Here is a 927-nt window from a genome sequence, read left to right on the forward strand (position 1 = left end):
TTGTGTTTGCCGTGGGAATATGAATTGTAGATGGGGCCTTCTCAATGTTCCATGGTCGACTAAGTCAGTGTGCTGAGTCCATCGCCTTCCTCGATGGTGGTGCTGTAGAGTCACGGACAGCTGATAAGTACTGATAGAACGAGTCATCCAGGTCATAGGTTAGTGGATATCACTCAGGTTGTTGGCGGCTAAGTTAGAGTTCCAACGTACCTCCAAGAGGCTTGAACATTTCTACGGCATATTCGATTTTTTCATATCCCAGATGGTACCCCAGAACGCATCTTGGGTGCTCAGCCTTATGTACCGCCAAGGCGCTGGTGGCGTTGAAGGAGATGAGTATCTGAGTCATACACTGAGGTGAAAATCGAAATCGTTTGGGGGTTGTGGCTGAGCACTTGTTAGGTATCTTGGCTCTGTGGTATCGCATTCATTCTCGGCATTGGGTATGTTGATGGAGCTGGGTGGCAAGTGGGTGGGAGCTAGTGGACATGCTTCAAGGGTAGTGCTACTACATATGCACTATAGTCAAACTTTATATTGGTATCGTCCCAGGTGGAAGAGCTCCTGAGGGCCTGTGAGAAAACTACCGCTCGGTTGGATGGGAGAGTTGATGGTAATTCTTGATGGGCACTGACGGATGTATTTGGAATACGTCTTAGCTGAATCTAGTCACGTCGCAGAAGTTGCCAAGGATATGATAAAGCTTGAGCAAGTGGATATTCAGACCCCTGATGGGGGTCTTGTACTGGTAGGATAGCCTCATGTGGTATTGCGACAGTGTACTTACTATAGCATCGCAGCTGAGCATCATGGTGAATGCCAATACTGATAAGGTATGATCATAACTGGCCCCAACGGTTGTGGCAAGAGCGGTGTTCTACGTATCCCTGGCTCTATGGTTTAGATCCACTACATGAGCACGAACAG

At 48.0% G+C, this 927-nt stretch overlaps 1 protein-coding gene across 1 annotated transcript; it reads left to right on the plus strand.

Annotated features, from left to right (window-relative positions):
* Window positions 1-44: 44 nt before the first annotated feature.
* On the plus strand, window positions 45-748 carry Pmar_PMAR001838 (hypothetical protein; the record flags this gene model as incomplete). Its single annotated transcript, XM_002770964.1, has 5 exons — window positions 45-127; window positions 178-357; window positions 403-499; window positions 553-613; window positions 660-748. Coding segments are annotated over 5 exons (510 nt in total), but the record flags the coding sequence as incomplete, so codon positions are not given.
* Between the last annotated feature and the right edge of the window lie 179 nt (window positions 749-927).

This window comes from Perkinsus marinus (genome assembly GCF_000006405.1).
Source record: "Perkinsus marinus ATCC 50983 genomic scaffold scf_1104296964120, whole genome shotgun sequence".
Lineage (NCBI taxonomy): Eukaryota > Perkinsozoa > Perkinsida > Perkinsidae > Perkinsus > Perkinsus marinus.